General features: G+C 46.1%; 1 protein-coding gene across 1 annotated transcript; it reads right to left on the reverse strand.

Moving 5' to 3' along the window:
* Positions 1 to 1,666: 1,666 nt before the first annotated feature.
* HOXC12 (homeobox C12) lies at positions 1,667 to 7,600 on the reverse strand. The gene is made up of 3 exons (XM_058822019.1): positions 7,190 to 7,600; positions 7,030 to 7,141; positions 1,667 to 1,905 (listed from the first exon to the last, which is right to left on the reverse strand). Exons 1-3 carry the CDS (start codon positions 7,598 to 7,600, stop codon positions 1,667 to 1,669), a joined length of 762 nt encoding a protein of 253 aa, XP_058678002.1.
* Between the last annotated feature and the right edge of the window lie 12,366 nt (positions 7,601 to 19,966).

Here is a 19,966-nt window from a genome sequence, read left to right on the forward strand (position 1 = left end):
CTTCCCCAAATCCCGGAAATCCCGAACGTTCCTCGAGCGAAAATTCCACCAAAACTGAGGAGAAAAAAATGGGAAAAATCCCATTCCTGCTCCCCGAGAAGCTCAAAAAATCGGGATTTAAATCAGGATTTAAATCTCATTTTCCACTCCAATTAAAGATTCTTCAGGGCACCGCCTCGATTTTCCCCATTTCCCCCCAATTTCCTTCATTTTGACCCAAAAAAAAAAAAAATACACCTCATTTTCCACCTAAATTAAAGCTTCTTCATGACCGCACTTCGACTTTCCCATTTCCCCCAAAATTCCTTCATCCCAACAAAAAAAATTCCCATTTTCCACCCAAATTAAAGATCCTTTAGGATTCCAGCTCCATTTCCCCCCAATTTCCTTCATTTGTACCAAAAAAAAATCCCATTTTCCACCCAAACCACCGAGTCTTTGTGGCACCACCTGGATTTTTCCATTTTCCCCCCAAATTCCTTCATTCCAGTTTTGAATTCCCATTTTCCGCCCTATCGCCGGTTCCTTCTGTCGCCGCCTCCTTTTTCCTCCATTTCCCCCCAGAAATTTCCGAATTTCCGCCGCTTTTCCCCCCTTTACACCCCAAACCCTTCCCTTAATCCCGGGCCGGGATTTTGGGGTGAAATCCGGGAATTCCGGGCGCGCCTCCCCGAGCCGGGCCTGCTCCCCAAAACCTCCCCTTCCTCCTCCTCCTCCTCCTCATTTCCTCCATTCCCCATATTCACAATTCATTCTCATCTCCATCTCCATTTCTAATTCTCCTCATTTCCCGATATTCACAATTCATTCTCATCTCCATCTCCATCCAATTCTCCTAATTTCCCAGTATTTACAATTAATTCTCATTTCCATCTCCATTTCCAATTCTCCTCCGTTCCCGATATTCACAATTCATTCTCATCTCCATTTCCATCCCATTCTCCTCATTTCTCAATATTCACAATTCATTCTCATTTCCATCTCCATCCCATTCTCCTCATTTCCTCCATTCCCGATATTTACAGTTAATTCTCGTTGCCGTCCCATCCTCCTCATTTCCCAGTATTTACAATTAATTCTCATTTCCATCTCCGTTTCCAATTCTCCTCATTTCCCAATATTCACAATTAATTCTCATTTCCGTCCAATCCTCCTCAATTCTCATTTCCATCTCCATTTCCCGCACTCCCGACATTCACAATTCATTCTCGTTTCCACCCAATTCTCCATTCCCGATATTCACAGTTAATTCTCATTTCCACCCAATTCTCCTCCATTCCCGACGTTCACAATTCATTCCCATTTCCACCCAATTCTCCATTCCCGATATTCACAATTAATTCTCATTTCCATCCAGTTCTCCATTTCCGACATTCACAATTCATTCTCATTTCCATCTCCATTTCCCGCACTCCCGATATTCACAATTCATTCTCGTTTCCATCCAATTCTCCATTCTCGACATTCACAATTCATTCTCGTTTCCATCTCCATCTCCCCGCGCTCCTCCTCACCACTCCGAGTCCTCTCGGGGTCGTTTTTTGGGGGACAAATCCTCAATTTTCCAATTTTCCCCTTTCCCCCTCCGCGTCCCGACCCCGATTCGGGCGGAATTTCGGCCTTTTCTCGGCCGAACTTGGGGCTTTTTCCGCCGGGTTTTTTGCGCCTAGAAGAAGCCGAGCGCCTGCTCGCGGAGGAGGAGCCTCTTCTTCTTCATGCGGCGGTTCTGGAACCAGATTTTGACCTGCTGGTCGCTGAGGTTGAGGCGGTCCGAGAGCTCGCGGCGGCGCTGGCGGGTGATGAACTCGTTGACCAGGAACTCGCCCTCCAGCTCGGCCAGCTGCAGCTTCGAGTACGGCTTGCGCTTCTTGCGCGACCGCGTGTGCAGCGGGTACCACGGCGCGCCTGCGGGAAACACCAAAGCCCGGCTTTTTCCACAGCAAAAACCGGCCTTCCCCGAAAAAAAAACGGTTTTCCCCGGCAAAAAAATGGATTTTCCGCATTAATAAATGGATTTTCCCCGAAAAAACCCGGGGTTTCCCCGGCAAAAATGGATTTTCCGCGTTAAAAAATGGATTTTCCCCGAAAAGAAACGGGTTTTCCCCGGCAAAAAATGGGTCTTCCCCGTCCAAAAAATGGGTTTTCCCCAAAAACAAAAAATATTTTCCCCGTCAAAAAATGAGTTTTCCCCGTCAAAAAATGGAATTTTCCCCGAAAAAAAAAAAAAAGGGTTTTCCTCGTCAAAAAAGGGATTTTCCCCGTCGAAAAATTGGTTTTACCCGAAAAAAATGGGTTTTCCACACCGAAAATGTCGATTTTTTTCAGCGGTTTTTTGGGGAAAAAAGAGGCGCCGTGACGGTCTGTAAGGGTTTGCCGCGAGAAAAGCGTCCCTGAAATGCTTCAGATTCGATTTTTCCTTCTAAAGTTCTTACCCAAAATGGTCATTTTTTCCCTCTGAAAAAAAGCTCCCTGAAATGTTCATTTTGCCGCTAAAAAAACCTTCCCGAAATGTTCATTTTCACGCTAAAAAAAGCATCCTTGAAATGCTTAATATTCGGTTTTTTCCTTCTAAAAATCTTACCCGAAATGTTCATTTTCCCTCTAAAAAAAAAAAAAACTTCCCGAAATGTTCATTTTCCTGCTAAAAAACTTCCCCGAAATGTTCCTGTTCTCTCTAAAAGAACTTATTGCAATTCACATTTTCCCGCGAAAAAAGCATCCCTGAAATGTTTCCTTTCCATAAAAACCTCCCCGAAATGCTCCATTTTCCTTTTTTCCCTAAAAAAAACTTCCCAAAATTCCCCTTTTCCATAAAAAACCTCCCTGAAATGCTCCATTTCTGTTTTTTCCCCTAAAATAAGACCGGAATTTTTTCCCCTAAAAAAACCCTTCCCGAAAAGCCCCTTTTCCCCTTTTCCCCCTAAAAAACCTCCCCAAAATCTCCCTTTTCCATAAAAACCTCCCTGAAATGTTCAATTTTCCTTTTTTCCGCTAAAATCCTCCCCAAACCCTCTTTTTTCCCGTTTCCCCCCCAAAGTCTCTCTCCAAAATTCCACTTTTTTTCCCCTTTTTCCCTTTTTCCCAGTCCCCAAAGCTTCGGGGCCGCTGGAAATTCAGAATTCCCCCAAAAATGGGGAGAAAAACCCCAAAATCGGGGACTGTCCCCAAATCCCAGCTTTGGGACTTCTGATTTTGGGGTTTTTTTTTTAATTATTTCTTTATTTTTTTCCCTTTTCCCCCTCCCCACCCGTGCCCCCAACCCCGGGTCGGTTTTTCTTTCAAAATCTCATTTTTCCCCAATTTTTCCCCATTTCCCCTCCGCCGTGACCCCAAATTCTCTCCCCGATGTTGTTTTTTTGGGGGGATTTTCCCGTTTTTTCCCGTTTTTTTCCCTTTTTTCCGCCCCTCCGGCCGCCGCCGCCGCCCCGGCCGCGTTTTTTATGGGAAATTTCCTTTTTTACGGCTTTTCTCTTAAAAGCGGCGGCGGCACCCCATCAAACATTCGGGATTTCGCTGCTACCCCTAGCGGCCTGACCCCACAGCGCCCGGAACCCCAAATTTCACCCCAAAACACCCCAAAATCCCCCAAAAAATCCCAATTCCAGCCCTGTCGGGGTTCAGGGTGGAACCAACCCCGCCGAACCCCAAATTCCCCATCCCAAACGCCTCCAAAACACCCCAAAATCCCTTTAAAATACCCCAAAATCCCTCTAAAACACCCCAAAACCTCTCTAAAACACCCCAAAATCCCGCTAAAACACCCCAAAATCCCTCTAAAACACCCCAAAACCTCTCTAAAACACCCCAAAATCCCTCTAAAATACCCCAAACCCCCTCCAGAAAACCCCAAAAAAACCCAAATTTTCCTTTTTTGCTCCTTCGCGCCGCTGCCAAGGTTCAGGGCTGACACCGACCCCGCCGAACCCCGAATTTCTCCCAAAACCGGGAAAATGAACCCCAAAAAATTCGGGTTTTAGGACCTTGCCACCATTTCCAGGCTCCAGGGGCGGCAGCAGCCCCAGCGAACCCCAAATCCCCTCCAAAAACCCCCCCCAAAAAAAAAAACCCCAAAAATCCCTCAAAAAACCCTCCAAAAAAAGAAAAACCATAAATCCCCAAACCCTTCCAAATCCCCCCAAAAAATCCCTACCAAAAAAAAAAAACCCCGAAATTCCTCAAAAACACCCCCAAAACGCCCCAAGCCCCTCCAAAACCCCAAAACCCCTCAAAAACCCCAAAACCCCCTCCAAAAACCCCAAATCCGCTTTTTTCAGGCCCCAACCATCCCTGTTGGGGTTCAGGGGTGCCACCAACCCCTCCGAACCCCAAATTCCCTGGGAAAACCCTTTAAATCCCCCCCAAAAAACCCAAATTTCCCCCTTTTTAGGACCCGAACCCCGCTCTGTGCATTTGGGGCGACCCCGACCCCACAAAACCCCAAATTCCTCCCAAAAGCGGCCAAAAACCCCTTGAAAATCAATAAAAATAATAATAATAAAAAAAAAAACACCTCAAAAACCAACCCAAGAACGCCCCAAAATTCCAATTTTCAGAACTTGACCACCCTGCAAAGCCCCAGCCCCGCTTTGTCCCCTTTATTCATGGAACAAAAATCCTCAAAATCCTCCCAATATCCCCTTAAAAAACCCTCAAAAACACCAAAACCACCCCAAAACACCCCAAAAAAAACCCCGAAATCCCAAAAATGCCATAAAAACCCAAACCCGCCTTTTTTATGACCTGAGCGGTGCCGCCATTCGGGGTGACCCCAACCCCGCCGTGTCCCCTTTATTCCCAGGGACACACCCTAAGAAGATCCTTCCAAAAACCCCGAAACCACCCCAAAAAACCCCCAAACCACCCAAAAAAACCCAAAAAATCCCCCAAAAAACCCAATTTCCGGGCTCTACCATCAGCCCCGCTCCGTCCCCTTCATCCCCAGGGAAATCCCTTCCAACACCCACCAAAAAAAAATCAAAAAATCCTAAAACCCCCCCAAAATAACCCCAGAAAATCCCAAATCCCATTTTCAGGTTCCCTGTGCTCAGGGTGACACCAACCCCAGAAAACCCCAAATTCTCAGAAATCCCTTCCAAATCCCTCATAAAACCAAAAATAAAACACCAAAAACCCAGAAAAAAAACTAAAAAACCCCAAAACCCCAAAAAAACCCCCAAAATCCCCAATCTCAGGCTCTCGCCAGCGCTCCCCACCTTCAGGGGTGACCCCAAACCGAGCCCGTCCTTTTATCCCAAAACTCCCCCAAAATCCCTCTAAATCCCCTAAAAAAACCCCAAAACCTCCCAAAAACCTCTCAAAATCCCCAAAAACCCCAAATCCACCCCAAAATCCCTCAAAATTCCCGTTCTGTCCCCGCCGTTGGGGGTGACGCAAACCCCGACGTGTCCCCCTCGTCCCTGGGGAAAATCCTTCCAGCACCCACCCAAAAAACGTCTAAAAACCCCCCCCCCAAAAAAAACCTCCAAAAAAAACCCCAAAGCTCTAAAAAATCCCAAAACCCACCCAAAACCCCATTCCTATTCTCTCAGCACCCCCAAAATGCCCCAAAATAAACCCAAACCCCATTTTCTCGGCACCTCTCCCCGTACTCAGGGGTGACACCAGCCCCGCCAGATCCTCTCCCAAAACCCTCCAAAAATCCCCTCTAAAACCCCTCAAAAAACCCAAAACCCTCCAAAAAACCAAAAAATATCCAAAAAATACCCCAAAAAAACCCCAAAATCCCATTTTCTCAGCACCTCTCCCCGCGTTCATGGGCGACACCAGCCCCGCCAGACCCCCGTCATTCCCGGGGAAAGCCTTTCCAAAACCCACCAAGAAAATCCTCTGAAACCCCAAAATAACCCCAAATAAACCCTAAAAAAAACCCCCAAAACCCCAAAGAAACTCCAAAACCACGCCAAAACCCCAAAAACCACCCCAAAAAATCCCCAAACCACCGTTTTCTCACCAGCTCAGCCCGAGTTGAGCGGCGACACGCGCCCTGCTCCATTCCCTTCATTCCTGGGGAGAACCCTTCCAGAATCCTCCCAAAAAACCCCAAAAAATCTCCCAAAGGAAAATGAAAACCCTAAAACCACCCCAAAAACCCCAAAATCCCCAAAACAACCCCAAATCCCGCTGTCTCACCAGCTCTAGACCGAGCTGAACGGCGACACACGCCCCGCGCATCCCCTCAATGAAGGGGACAACTCTTGCAATACCCTCAAAAAAAACGCCCCAAAATCCCCAAAACTGACCCCAAAACCCTAAAGAACCCCAAAGAACCCCGAACCCACCCCCAAAAACTCCCCAAAAAATCCAAACCCACCCCAAAACCCCAACCCCGTTCTCTCAGCAGTTCCACTGGCGCCCAGCGGTGACAGCAGCCCGGCCGGGTCCCCTTCATTCCCGGGGACAACTCTTGCAATGGCCACCAAAAAAAGCCCCAAAATCCCCAAAACTCACCCCAAAAAACACCCCTAAAAACCCCAATTCCCTCAGTCTCACCGTTCCCTCTGGCGCCCAGCGGTGACAGAGCCCGGCCGGGTCCCCTTCATTCCCGGGGAACCCCTTCCCAAAGCAGTCCAATACCCACCAAAAAAAAAAACCCCAAAACCCCCAAAACTCAGCCCCGAAAAACCCCAAACCCCGAAATAACACCAAAACCCCTCAAAATCCCCAAATTCCCGTTCTCTCGCCGTTCGCTCTGGCTCCGAGCAGTGACAGCAGCCCGGCCGCGTCCCCTTCATTCCCGGGGACAAACCCTTCCAGTCCCCACCAAAAACAAACCGAAAGCACCAAAAAAACCCCCCAAAAACCCCAAAAAAACCCAAATTCACCCCAAAAAGCATTTTCTCACCGTTCCCTCCGGCTCCCAGCGGCGAGAGCAGCCCGGCCGGGTCTCCCTTCCCTCCGTCCCCCATCAGCGCCGCCGCCGGGTCCGCCTCCAGCCCGGGGCACCCATTCCAACACCCACCCAAAAAGCCCCAAAAAACCCAAAATTCACCCCAATTCCCGCTCTCTCACCGTTCCCTCCGGCTCCCAGCGGCGAGAGCAGCCCGGCCGGGTCTCCCTTCCCTCCGTCCCCGATCAGCGCCGCCGCCGGGTCCGCCTCCAGCCCGGGGCACCCCTGCGCGTCCTGCGCGCCGCCCTCGGCGCCGCCGAACTCGAACTTGCCGAACGCCGCTCCGGGGCTCCCCAGGCTCCCCAGGTTGTTCCCCAAATGGCCGCCGGCGTTCGGGGCGCTCCCGGCGCTCGGCGGCGGCTCCAGCGGCAGCAGCGCCGCGTCCCGGCCCTCGCGGCCCTTGCCGCCGTCGCCGCTGTCGCGATAGCAGCACTTGGCGTCGTCGGGGCGGGCGAGCTCGCAGGCGCGGCCGAAGCCCAGGTAGGGCTGCGCGTAGGGCGCGCACGGCTCCGCGGGCGCGGCCCAGGCGGGCAGCGAGGCGAAGTTGTCGCGGCGCGGGTACGGCAGCGACGGCAGCGCCGGGAGCTGCGCCCCGGAGGCGGCGCGGAAGTTGGGGAAGTAGAAGGCGTCGCCCGTGTGGATGTTGAGCAGCGGCCCCACGAAGCCGGGGTTCAGCAGGTTGTGCTCGCCCATGGCCCGCGGGGCCGGCCCCGGAGCGGCGGGGACGGCGCGGGGAACCGGGGGGAAAATGGGCTGAAAGGGAGAAGAAGAGGGAACGGAGGGATCGGGGGAAAGGCGGGGGGAAAGCGGGAAAATGGGGCGAGAAGGGGAAGAAGAGGGACCGGGAAAATGCCGGGGGAAATGGGGCGAGAAGGGGAAGAAGAGGGACCGGGAGGAACGGGGGGACACCGGGGAGGGACACCGGGGAGATCAGGGGGAACGGGGTGGGGGAAAAATCGGGGAAACACCGGGGAAAACGGGAGGATCGGGGAGAAAACGGGGTAAAGGGGAGAAGAGGAGGGACCGGGGGGACACCGGGGGGACACCGGAGGGATCAGGGGGAACCGGAGGGAAGAGGAAGGAATGGGGGAACAGCGGGCAAAACGGGAGGATCGCGGGGGACGGAGCGAAAATGGGGTGAAAAGGAGAAGAGGAGGGACCGGGGCGACGCCGGGGGCAGCGGGGGAAGTGGAGGGAACCGGGGAAAAACGGGGGAACCGGGCCAAATCAGGGGGTCAGGGGGGACCGGGAAGAACCGGGAGGGACCGGAGGGAAACCGGGGGAGAGTCGGGGAGACCGGGAAAAATGGGGGAAAACCGGGGCAAAGGGAGGGAAATGGGGGAAAGCGGGGGCAGAGGGGGGTTCAGCGGTCCCTGAGCGCGCAGGGACCGGGGGACACCGGGGGCAAAACGGCGTTCGGCAGCCCCGGAGCGGGGGAAAACCGGGGGCAAAACGCGGTTCGGCAGCCGCGGAGCGGGGTGAACCGGGGAAACCGGGGGCAAAATGGGGTTCGGCAGCCGCGGAGCGGGGGGAACCGGGGCGAACCGGGCGGAGCCGGGGCAGAGCGGCCCCGAGCGGGGCGAACCGGGCGGAGCCGGGGCAGAGCGGCCCCGAGCGGGGCTCCGGCGCTGCTGCGGCCGCCGCGGCCCCGGCCATGGAGCGCCGTTAAAAGGCTCGGCCCGCGCCCATCGGCCCCGGCGCCGCCGTCACGTGGGGCCCGCCCGGCCCGGGGGTCCCTCGGTGTCCCCTCCCCCCCCCCCCCCCCGGTGTCCCCTCCCCCCCCCCGGTGTCCCCTCCCCTCGGCAGCCCAGACAAAACAGCGCCGAGTTCCTCCCGATTTCCTCCCTTTTTTCCTCATTTTCCCTTCATTTTCCCCCTCCTCTTTCGTCCCCTTTTCCTCCCCTTTTCGTCCTTTCTTCGTCCCCTTTTCTCTCCTTTTTTTTTTTCCGTCTTTTTCCTCCATTTCCATCCTTTTTATCCTCCCCCTTTTCCCTCCTTTTTTCTTCCATTTTCTCTCAATTTTTTCTTCCAATTCTCCCCTTTATTCCTCCGTTTTTTCTCCTTTATTCCTCCGTTTTTTCCGTTTTTTCTCCTTTATTTCTCCGTTTTTTCTCCTTTATTCCTCCCTTTCCGCCTCCTTTTACTCTCCATTTCCCTCCCTTTTTCTTCCTTCTCTTCCCTCCCTTCTTCCTCCCGTTCCCTCCCTTTTCCCACATTTCCCCTCCTTTCCCTTCCTATTTTTCTCCTTTTCCCTCATTTTCCCTCCTTTCCCCTATTTTCCCTCATTTTCCCTTTTTTCCCCCCATTTCCCCCCATTTTTCCCCGCCCTCCCAAACCCAACCATTAAAATCCCCAAACCCAACCCCAATTTAATTCCTTTTTTTTTTTTTACCCTTTCCATCCTCTCCGTCTCTGCCGGAACCCCCAAAATCCCCATTTTTAACCCTCAATATCCGCGTTTTTCACCCCCGAAATTCCCATTTTGAACCCGCAATATCCGCGTTTTTCACCCCCAAAATTCCCATTTTGAACGCGCAATATCCGCGTTTTTCACCCCCAAAATCCCATTTTTAACCCGCCACATTCGCGGGGTTTTCACCCCGAAATCCCCATTTTTAACCCCCAAAATTCCCATTTTGAAAGCGCAATTTTCGCGTTTTTCACCCCAAAACCGCTCCGGGGCGGGAGGGGATCGGCGCTGGCGCGGGCTCCGCGCATTAATTAATTCATTCATTATTTAATTAACGGCCTCCTCGATTGGGTAGAAGCGTCGCCCGATAAATCGCCATCGGATTTTGTGTCACACAAATTCACAGTTTGGGGCTCTGGATCAGCTTTTCTGTTCATTTCAAATCATTCCTTCCCTCTTGGAATAACTTTCTGGTCATTTTTTATCGGGTTTTGGTCGTTTCCCGTAATTTTCTGGTCATTTTCGATCCATTTTTGATCATTGCTTTATCGGATTTTATCAAATTTCTTGTTCATTTTTATCGTTGTTTTGTCGTTTGCTCATAAATTTTGTCATCGTTTTGTGTCTTCTTATCATTTTGGGCCGTTTCACACCATTTTCGGTCATTTTTATCTTTATTTTTTCCTTTTCAATCATTTATTGTTAATTTTTGCCATTGTTTTACCATTTATGTCATCTTTAATAATTTTATCATTCTTTCATCCTTTCTTATAATTTTTGGTCCATCCCATAAAATCGTTGATCATTTTTCATCACTGTTCTATTATTTTTGTTATTTTTGGACCGTTTTTACCATTATTTCACCTTTTTTTTGCCATTTTTTTGATCATTATTTCCTTTTTTCCCTCATTTTCGTGTCCCCTCAGCTCCGGGGCTGCCCCAGCCCCTTCCCGGCCTCTCCAGGATTTCTTTTTTGGGGACAAATCCTCATTTTATTGCTTTTATTTCCCTTCCTTTATCCCCTGCAAGGCCCAAACCCTCAAATTCTGATTTTTCACCCCCATTTTCCCCCCAGAAATTCCCCCAAAATCCGCATTTTCCAGCGCCCTGCCAGCGGCGCGGAGGGGATTTAATTCAATTTAATTCCATTTATTTTCATTTTTTTTTCCATTCCCTTCTTCCCTGGAAAACCAAGGAAAAAAAAATAATAAAAATAAAAATCGATCCCGGCTCCTTCCAGCGTGAAATAAACTCAAAAAATCCCCAAAATAAATCGAGGAACGGGAAAACAAATGGAGAAACGGGAAATAAATGCAGGGACGGGAAATAAACCCAGGGCAGAAGCTCCGAGCGGGACCTGCGGCGTTTTGGGGCGCAATTTCCCCTTTTGGCCATTTTTCATCCTTTTTTCCCTGCCCCTTCCCCACCTTTATTTTGCTTTTCCTGCCCCCGGCCGGAATTTCGAGTTTTCCTCCCCAAAATCCTCCCCGGGAGGTGAAACCGCCCCAGCTCCCGTTTCCCTCCCACTGCTCATTTCAGGCATTGCCCCCGAAATAAATTCAGGTTTTTCCCCTCCTGGAGGCTCCAAACTCCCTCAAAAAAAACCCCAGAAAACATCAAAAAAGAATAAAAACCCCAAATAAATCAGGCGCGGCTCCTCGGGCGCTTTCTCTTCGTGCAGAGGTGGAAAAACCCGAAATTCCGCTTGAAAAACCCGAAATTCCGCTTTTCCCCAGCTTTTTTCCAGCCTGGAAAACTCCGCCCGCCCCTCTTTCCCCCTTCTTTTGGGGCTTTAAAAATTATTTTTTCGCGATATCTTTCTTATTTCTTTCCATTTATATTTCCCCCCTATTTTGGTTGGGTTTTTCTCCTATTTATTTTTATTTTTTTTCCCCTATTTTGGGACGTCTTTTATTCTATTTATTTTTTTTTTTTATTTTACTCCCTTTTCTGGGCGGTTTTTCTCTATTTATTTATCTTTCTCCCCTTTTTTGGGGCGGTTTTTCTCTATTTATTTTTTAATTTTTTCCCCTTTTCTGGTCGGTTTTTCTCTATTTTTTTATTTCCCCCCCCTTTTTGGGCGGTTTTTCTCTATTTATTTTTTTATTTTTCTCCCTTTTTTGGGGCGGTTTTTCTCTATTTTTTTTTATTTTTCCCCCCTTTTTGATTCTTTTTTTTTTTTTTCCCCTATTTCCCCCCCCCCTTTTTGGGGCGATTTTCTCTATTTAATTTTTATATTTTCCCCTTTTTTGGGGCGGTTTTCTCTATTTATTTTTTAATTTTTTCCCCTTTTTTGGTCGCTTTCCAAGCCCTGCCAAGGAATTTTTCCCCCTCCAGGTACGAGGCGAGAACCAAAAGCCTCTGGATCATTTTCAATCATTTCCCTCCCTTTTGTTCGCTGCATTTTTTATTTATTTTTCTGCGCGAAAAGAAAAATTGAAATTCTTCCCCTCCGCCAAAAATCCCTGCCCGGGGCTGCGTTCCCTGCTGGAAAAGCGAATTTCTGCCCCAAAATCCCGATTTTTCAGGGGTTTCGGACTCCTGACTTTGGGCGTTTTTGCGGTCAAAAATCCAATTTAAAACCCGCGGTTTTGGGGGCGGCGCTGCGGGGTTGAGCGGGGGAGAATCGGGCCGAGAAAAGCGAATTATTTTGGGGGGTTTTGGTGGTTTTTCCTCATTTTTCCTCATTTTCCAAGCAGCGAAAGCCCCGAACATCCCAAGCGTGGCCTGAGCTCCCGAACCAGAAATAAAACCCGAAATAAAGCCAGAAATGGAAATAAAAAACCGAAATAAAGCCAGAAATGGAAATAAAATAAAGTCTAAAAACCCCTCGGCGGCGCTCCCGCCTTTCCAGGGGGATTTTTCCCATTAAAATCTCATTTTTCTGCGCTGGGAATGCTCGGAAAAATCACTTAGAAAACCCCGGGGACGCCTTTTGTAAAAAAAAGAACAGAAAAAATCCCAATTCCCGCTTAAATCGCTCGGAAAAACCCCCCGGATTTGGAATTCCTTTTTTAACTCAAAAAACCCCGGGAAAAAAAAAAAAAAAAAAAAAAAAAGAATTAAAAATTGATTTAATCAGCAAAAAAATAAATACAAATAAAATTAAATATAAATGCTAAATATATTTAAAATAAATGGGGGAAAAAATTTAAATATATTTTAAATAAATGGAAAAAAAAATAAAAAATATATATATTGTAAAAATGGGGAAGAAGAAAAAAAAGAGATAAATTTAAAATAAATTAAAATTTCCTTTTTCCCCGCTGCGAAAAAAAATCCCGATTTTTCGGCAAAACGTCCCTGGAAAGAGAATTTGTTTTGAATTTTCGCTCGCTTTTGGGGGGGAAGCGCCGGAAATGGCGAAGAAAAGGCGAAGAAAAGGCGAAGAAAAGGCGAAGAAAAGGCGATGGCGGGCGGGCCGTGAACGGCGGCGCAGTTCAAGGTCACTGTCCGGCAGTAAAAGGGGTCTGGCGCTGAAAATTTCAATTTTTGGGGATTTTTCTTCCCCCGTGAATTCAATTTATTCCCAGCGCTCGGCTCGGCCCGGAGAGGGAATTTTAGCGCGAGGAATCCGAATTAAAAATGGAATAAATGAATTAAAATATCCCGAATATCGCCAATTAAAAATGGAATACATGAAATAAAATGTCCCGAATTTCGCCGATTAAAAATGGAATAAATAGATTAAAATATCCCGAGTTTTCCATCTGGAAATCGGATTGAGCCCCAAAAAATAAAATTACATCCCATTAAAAAGCCGAGAAACCGGGATCGGACCATAAAATAAAATAAAATAAAATAAAATAAAATAAAATAAAATAAAATAAAATAAAATAAAATAAAATAAAATAAAATAAAATAAAATTCAATGGAAAAAATGGGAATTTTCTGCGGGCGGTTCCAGTTCAGGTCCCAAAGAGGGAAATTAATGGAAAATCCCATTTTTTTCCCAAATTTTCTCAATTTTTGCCAGCGGAAAATCCAACCCCAAATCGGGGAGGCAATTTCGGGTTTGACTCCAGCGCTGCTTTTAGGGCAGAAATTCGAGGTTTTTTCCCTGGAATTCCTAAAAAATCCCCCCGAAAAACTGAAAAACCCCGCGGGATTCTCCGTCCCAATCGCGACCTAAAGAACCCAAAAAAAAAAGCGATTTTTAATCAATTTTAATCCCATTTTTCGTGGGAAAAGAGGAGAAAAAAATGGAATTTTTGGGACCCGAGGCGCGGCCAATTCCGGGCTCGGTTCCCAAAAATCCCCAAAAAAATGGAATTTTCCCCACTTTGAGGCGGAGCAGACAAGAAAGGGAAAAAAACCAAAAACCCAACAAAACCCAAAAAAACCAAAACCCAAAACAAAACCCAAAACCCCGGGAAGCGGCGCTGGAAACGCCTCGGGAAAAATTCCTTGGCAAAGCTCCCAAAAATAATAAAAAATCCTCTTTATTTTCATTTTCTTCTCCCTTTTATTCCCTTTCTTTCCTCTCCCTTTTTCCTCTTTTTAATTTTTTTTTCCCTTTTTAATTTTTCCGCTATTTTTCTCCTTTTTTTTCCTTCTTTCCCCTTCTTTCCCCTCTCTTTTGGTCTTTCGAAGCCAAGTTTTTGCGGGATTTCGGGAAAAACGGGAGCTGCACTCACCTGGAGCTGAAATGGGAGAAATTCCCGATCCTGGGGGGGATTTGAGCCTTAAAAAACCGGATTTTGGGGAAAAAAAAAATAAACGGGGAAATGTCGGGGTGGGAGCGGGAATAAAGAGGGAGAAAAAAAGGGGAAATGATGGGAAAAATGGGAAAAAGAAAGGGAGAAAAAAAGGGAAAAAATGGGAAAAATAAAAGGAAAAATGAGGGGAAAATAGAAAAGAGAAAGGAAATAAGAAAGGGGGGAAAATAAAGAGAAAAAATGGGAAAAATGAAAGGGAAAAAAGGAAGGGAAAATAGAAAAAAGAAAAGGAAATAAATAGAAATAAAATCGGGTTTAAAGAAAAGGGAAAGAATAGAAAAAGGAAGGAAATAATAGGAAAAAGAAAAATTAAGAGATAAAAGACAGGAAATAAAGAAAGGGAAAACAGGAGGGATGGAAATAAATGGGAAAAGAAATAATAGGAGAAAGGAAAAACAGGGAAAAGGAAGGAATAATGGAAAAAATAAAGGAATAATAGGAAAAATAAAGGAGATCCAGGGCCGGGTTAACCTAAACCCGGGTTAAAGCGAGCCCGGGTTAAACTAAACCCGGGTTAAACCAAACCCGGGTTAAACCAAACGCGGCCCGGGGTCCCCGGACCTCCCCCGTGATGTCAAGGTCAAGGGTAACCCCCGTGACGTCACCGCCCCTGACGTCACCGCCGCCCGGGAGCGAGTTTGGGGCCGAAAACGCGGGAAAAATCCGGAACGGCCCGAACGGCCCGAACGGCCCGAACGGCCCGACTGCACACGAACTCATCCGAAACGACCCCACTTCACCCGAGCTGAGCCCAATTCACACCAATCTCTGAATTTAGCAGAGATTACCCCAATTTACCCCAATTTACCCGAACTGATCCGAAATAACCCGAACTTACCCAAACTTACCCAAACTGATCCGAACTAACCCGAACTTACCCGAATTTACCCAAATTGATCCGAACTAACCTGAACTTACCCGAATTGATCCGAACTAACCTGAACTTACCCGAATTTACCCCAATTTACCCGAACTGATCCGAACTAACCCGAACTTACCCGAATTTACCCAAATTGATCCGAACTAACCTGAACTTACCCAAATTGATCCGAACTAACCTGAACTTACCCGAACTTACCCAAATTGACCCGAACTAACCTGAACTTACCCGAACTTACCCAAATTACCCGAATCTATCTGAATTTACCCGAACTAACCCGAACTTACCCGGATTTACCCGGATTTACCCGAATTTGCCTGAATTTGCCCCATTTGCAATCAAACCCCGAACAGACTCGGGGACAGAATTCCCACCCAATTCCCGTTTTCTTCCCGTTTTTCATTGATTTTCATTCACGCCAATGAATTCCGAATTATTTTCGTCCATTGCAATGAATTCCAATTCATTTTCATTCATTCTAATCCATTGCAATGAATTTAAATTCAATTTTCATCCATTGCAATGAATTCCGATTCATTTTCATCCATTCCAATTCATTTTCATCCATTCCAATCCATTGCAATGAATTCAAATTCCATCTTCATCCATTGCAATGAATTTAAGTTCAATTTTCTTCCATTCCAATCCATTCCAATTAATTTTAAACAACTCTAATTCACTTTCCCCTCTTCCCTCCAGGCGCTGTCACGACCCCGAAAATCCCAACTTTTGCCCCTTTTTCCCCTCAGCTCGGCCCCGGATCGGGAATTTCTATCCCCAAAATCCACATCCCTCCTAGAACTCCAAATCAGAAATTCAAAAGATCGATTAAGAAATGAAAAAAAATCACTCAGAATCTCCTGGCTGGGAGAATTCACTGAGGATTGGAGCTGGAGATTTCCAAGGTTTGGCTCAGAAATCCAAATTTTCTGGGGAAAAAATGAAGGGAAACCCCCCAAAAATCCCAAATCAGCAGCGGGAGGAAGGACTGGGTGAAAAACGCCCAAAAAAAGGAAATTAAGGAAAGAATTCGGGGATGATTTTGATTTTTCCAACCAAAAATTCATTTTTTCCCATCTGGATTAAATGGAGGAGGAGGAATCCCTGGATTTCCCCAATTTTTCCACCCAAATCCCCCAAATAATCACCCTGAGGAGGAATAAATCAAAGGGATTTCTCTGTTTTGCCATTTTTGGGGGTTTTTCCCGGTTTTTGGAGGCTCGGGAATGAAAGTTCGGCCAAGAGAAGGAAAAGGAGGCGCAGGAGGAAAAATCGACCTGAAAATGACAAAAAATGAACCCGAAATGGCCGAAAATTGACCCAGAAGTGACAAAAAACGAACCCAAAAGTGACCAAAAAATTAAACTGGAACTGATAAAAAATGATCACAAAAGTGACCGAAAATTAAAGCCGAATTGACCAGAAATTACCCCAAAAGTTTAATCCAAATGGACCAAAAATTGAGCCAAATTTGATAAAAATCAAAGCCCAGAGTGACCAAAACTGAGGCAAAAAGTGACAAAAATGAACCCAAAAGTGACCAAAAAATGAACCCAGGAGTGACAAAAACTGAGATCAGAATTGACCAAAAATGGAACCGGAACTGACCCAAAATGATCCTGAAAATGCCAAAACTTGAGCCCAAAATGCCAAAACTTGAGCCCAAAATTTCCCATTTTCCGTCCCAAGCCCGAGCTCCGTTTCCCACCCTTGGAAGAAAATCAGAAATTTTTCCCCATTCCCAAATTGCCCCATTTTAAATTGTTTTAATCGTCTATTTCTATAAATTCACCGATTCCTCTCCTTCTCCTACGAATGTCTCTGTTTAACCCAAATATTTCTGGAAGTTTCCACCGAACCCTGATGGAAATTTCTATTTCGGGCGGGATTTAAGGGAAAAAAAAAAACCAAAATAAAACCCCCAAAATTCTGAATTATGGAAACCCCGGCTCTCCCACACCCAAACCCGAATATTGACAGCTGCAAAATGCAGAAAAAATGGCAAAATCCTAAAAAAAAAGGAAAAATCCGCCCCGAAATCCTAAAAAAAAAAATGGAATATTGGGGGTGAGATCCACGCGCCTGGAAGGAACACAGAAATAAATATTAAATAGATGTAAAATCGGTAATAAACTGATATTAAATATACAATAAATTGAATATTTTGCCACCCTCACGAGCGCTTTTGCAGCCTCTAAAATTCCGATTTTTCCCCCCATTTCCATCCCGATTCCGCACTCGATTTTTGCTGCATTTCGGGCAAATTAAAGCCAAAAAAAAATCGGGATTTTAAACAATTTCTGGGCATTTTTCCCTCCCCTCGGGGGAGTTTAGGGAGGAAAAAATAAAGAGATAAAAAAATCCAATAAAATTTAAATTGGGCAAGAACGCAATGAAATAAAAACACATGAAATAAAAACACATTAAAGGTGATGAAATCAAAACACGTGAAATAAAAACGCGGTCGAACACAAATATATTGAATTAAAATAGGTTAATTAAATTAAATTCAATGAAAATATCTTACCTAGAAAGAGATTCAATTAAAAATGCACCAAAAATAGACTAAATAAAAAAAAGACTAAATAAAAATATACCAAAATAGATTAAAATAGACTAAAATAGACGTAATTAGACTAAATAAAAATAGATCAAATAAAACCAGACCAAATAAAAATTAATTTAATAAAATACCCTCAAGAAAAATGAAATAAATAGAAATTAAACGCAATAAAAATCCCATTTTGAAGCTCTCACTTCAACCCCCTCGCATTTATTTTCTGCCCTTCCCGTCCTTTAATTTTCCCTTTTTTTCTCCTTTTTTCCCCAATTTTTCTCCTTTCCCCCCCCCATTTTCTTGCTTTTCCCCCCTCATTTTCCTGTTTTTTTAAATCTAATTTTCCTGTTTTTTTCCCTCCAGTTTCCTGCTTTTTTTCCATTTTTTCCCCATTTTTCCCAGGAATTCCCTCCGGGTGCTGAAAAAGCCGCACAAACAGAAATATTTTTCTCTTTTTTTTTTTTTTTTGTCTTCCAGACAAAACAACGACCAAAAAAAGCGATTTATTTCCAAGGATCGGTACAAGGCGGACACCACGAGCTGACAGCGACAGCACAACCCCAAAAAATCCAAATTTCCCCCCAAAAAAACCCAAAATCCGGCCGGAAATTCCCAATTTCCCCGTCCGAACCCGCGGGGGAGAACCCCAAAATTCACAAAAAATCCACAAAAATCCCCCAAATCCGACCCCAAACCTCGCTGGGGATTTTTCCCCATTCCCGATTTTTCCATCCTTAAAAAATTGGATTTTTCCATCCCTAAAAATTCTGATTTTTCCATCCTCAAACAAGCGGAGCCGACGCCGCCCTGGGGAAAATTTGGGGATTTTTTGGGCGATTTTTGGGAGTTTTTTCACTTTTTTTTTTTTTTTTTTTTTGCCACAGAAATAACGGCAAAAAAAAAAAAAAAAAAAAAAAAAAAAAGCGGGAGAATCGGGAATTTCCACTCTCAGCCCAAAATTCCGATTTTTCCCCCCGAATCCCGCGCTGGGATTTCGGAGTTTCGGGGTCGGAATTTTCCTTTTTTTGGGATTTTTCTCCTTAAATTCCCCGCGGGCACCGGGATAAATAAATACCGAGTTTTGCTCTTCTGCCTTCGGTTTTGGGGCTTTTTTCGGGATTTTCGGCTTTTTTCGGGGTTTTCTCCACCCCAAAGTCCCCCAGCACAAGGATAAATATTGAATTTTACACTGGGATTTTTTCCTTTTTCGGGGTTTTCTCCACCCCAAAGTCCCTCCGGCACGAGGACAAATATTCAATTTTAACACTTTTTTCTCCTTTTCTCGGGGATTTCGGCCACCCCAAAGTCCCGCCAGCACGAGGATAAATACCAAATTCTTGATGCTTTTTTGGTTCCTTTTTTGGCAATTCTGGCCAGCCTAAAGTCCTTGTGGCACGATGATAAATATCGAATTTTCCACCCATTGAAAATCGATTTTTTTTTCCTTGTTTTTGGTGATTCCGTCCGCCCCAAAGTCCAAGGATAAATATTGAATTTTTAACCCTTTTTTAATCCATATTTTGGCGATTCTGGCCGCCCCAAAGTCCAAGGATAAATATTGAATTTTCCACCAATTTTTTGTCCCATATTTTGGTGATTATGGCCGCCCCAAAGTCCTGCGGGCACGATGATAAATAACAAATTTTTAACCCCTTTTTTTCCCATATTTTGGCAATTGTGGCCACCTCAGTGTTCCACCGTCACGACGATAAATATTGAATTTTCCACCCACTGAAAATCGATTTTTTTCCCCCATATTTTGGCGATTCTGGCCACCCCAAAGTCCTGAGGGCGCGATGACAAATATTGAATTTTCCACCCATTGAAAACTGATTTTTTTTCCCCATATTTCGGCGATTCTGGCCGCCCCAAAGTCCAAGGATAAATATCGAATTTTTAACCCTTTGTCTTCCATATTTCGGCAATTCTCGCCGCCCCAAAGTCCAAGGATAAACGTCGAATTTTTAACCCTTTGTCTTCCATATTTCGGCAATTCTCGCCGCCCCAAAGTCCGAGGATAAATATCGAATTTTTAACCCTTTGTCTTCCATATTTCGGCGATTCTGGCCGCCCCAAAGTCCAAGGATAAATATCGAATTTTTAACCCTTTGTCTTCCATATTTCGGCGATTCTGGCCGCCCCAAAGTCCAAGGATAAATATCGAATTTTTAACCCTTTGTCTTCCATATTTCGGCGATTCTGGCCGCCCCAAAGTCCAAGGATAAATATCGAATTTTTAACCCTTTGTCTTCCATATTTCGGCAATTCTCGCCGCCCCAGAGTCCGACGTCCGACGCTGAATTTTACACCCATTGAAAACTGATTATTTTTCCCAATATTTCGGCGATTCTGGCCGCCCCAAAGTCCGAGGATAAATACTGCATTTTTAACCCTTTGTTTTCCACATTCCGGCAATTCTCGCCGCCCCAGAGTCCGACGTCCGACGCTGAACCTTCCGCCCGTTTCTCCCCCGTTCCTCCGCGCCCCGTCCCGC

Source organism: Ammospiza caudacuta, chromosome 31, assembly GCF_027887145.1.
Source record: "Ammospiza caudacuta isolate bAmmCau1 chromosome 31, bAmmCau1.pri, whole genome shotgun sequence".
Lineage (NCBI taxonomy): Eukaryota > Metazoa > Chordata > Aves > Passeriformes > Passerellidae > Ammospiza > Ammospiza caudacuta.